Source organism: Lipotes vexillifer, unplaced genomic scaffold (genome assembly GCF_000442215.2).
Source record: "Lipotes vexillifer unplaced genomic scaffold, Lipotes_vexillifer_v1.1 scaffold914, whole genome shotgun sequence".
Taxonomy (NCBI): Eukaryota; Metazoa; Chordata; class Mammalia; order Artiodactyla; family Lipotidae; genus Lipotes; species Lipotes vexillifer.
This window is the reverse complement of record NW_006780388.1, coordinates 3,899,736-3,900,365: the sequence shown is the minus strand read 5'-3', so window position 1 is coordinate 3,900,365 and position 630 is coordinate 3,899,736. Positions and strand designations below refer to the sequence as shown.

At 58.6% G+C, this 630-nt stretch overlaps 1 protein-coding gene across 1 annotated transcript in view; it reads right to left on the bottom strand.

The window, feature by feature from the left end:
• FBXL16 (F-box and leucine rich repeat protein 16) overlaps positions 1-254 on the bottom strand; it is a 3,392-nt gene extending 3,138 nt beyond the window's left edge. Inside the window, exon 1 of the mRNA XM_007453606.1 lies at positions 100-254. Coding sequence (XP_007453668.1) covers positions 100-254 — 155 coding nt within the window. The remainder of the gene's footprint in view (positions 1-99) is intronic.
• Positions 255-630: the final 376 nt, after the last annotated feature.

Here is a 630-nt window from a genome sequence, read left to right as displayed (position 1 = left end):
CTCGGCGCTATCCTATAGGTCAGTGGTCCCCAGCGTTTTTGACTCCAGGGACCTGTTTCGTGGAAGACAATTTTTCCATGGCTGGGGGGTGGGAGGGTGGGCGGGGGTGGCTGGCAGGGGCGGTTCTTGGCAGCTGGCGTGCCCTTGGTGATGCTGGCTGTGCCCAGGCCGTTCGGCTGGCCTGGCAGCTTCACCAGGCCATTGCGAGGCAAGCATGGAGGCTTGGGGTCGCCGTCGACGCCCGGGCTCGACATCTTCCTCGCTCAGTCTGCAGACAGGGTCCAGGAGAGAGGGTAGTGAGTCTGCTGCCAGGGCAGAACTGGACTCCTTTCCATCCATGGGTGTCCCCTCCCATGCCATTCCCAGAACCACCCAACAGAAAGGATCTGAGTGTAAGTCCCTCCCTCTCTGACTGAGCAGTTACAGGAAGGCAGGGCTGGTCATGACCACGACACTCCTTGAGCACCTACTGTATGCACTGAGCTCAACCTCCACCCCCTCACAGAGCTTTTTGATACCTAGGTACTATAGCTCCCATTTTACAGATGACAGAACAGAGATGGAGGGACATTCGCCCATGACTGCTCCCTTTACCTATGCTGCTCACCATCAATGTCTGCCAGGCCTGCC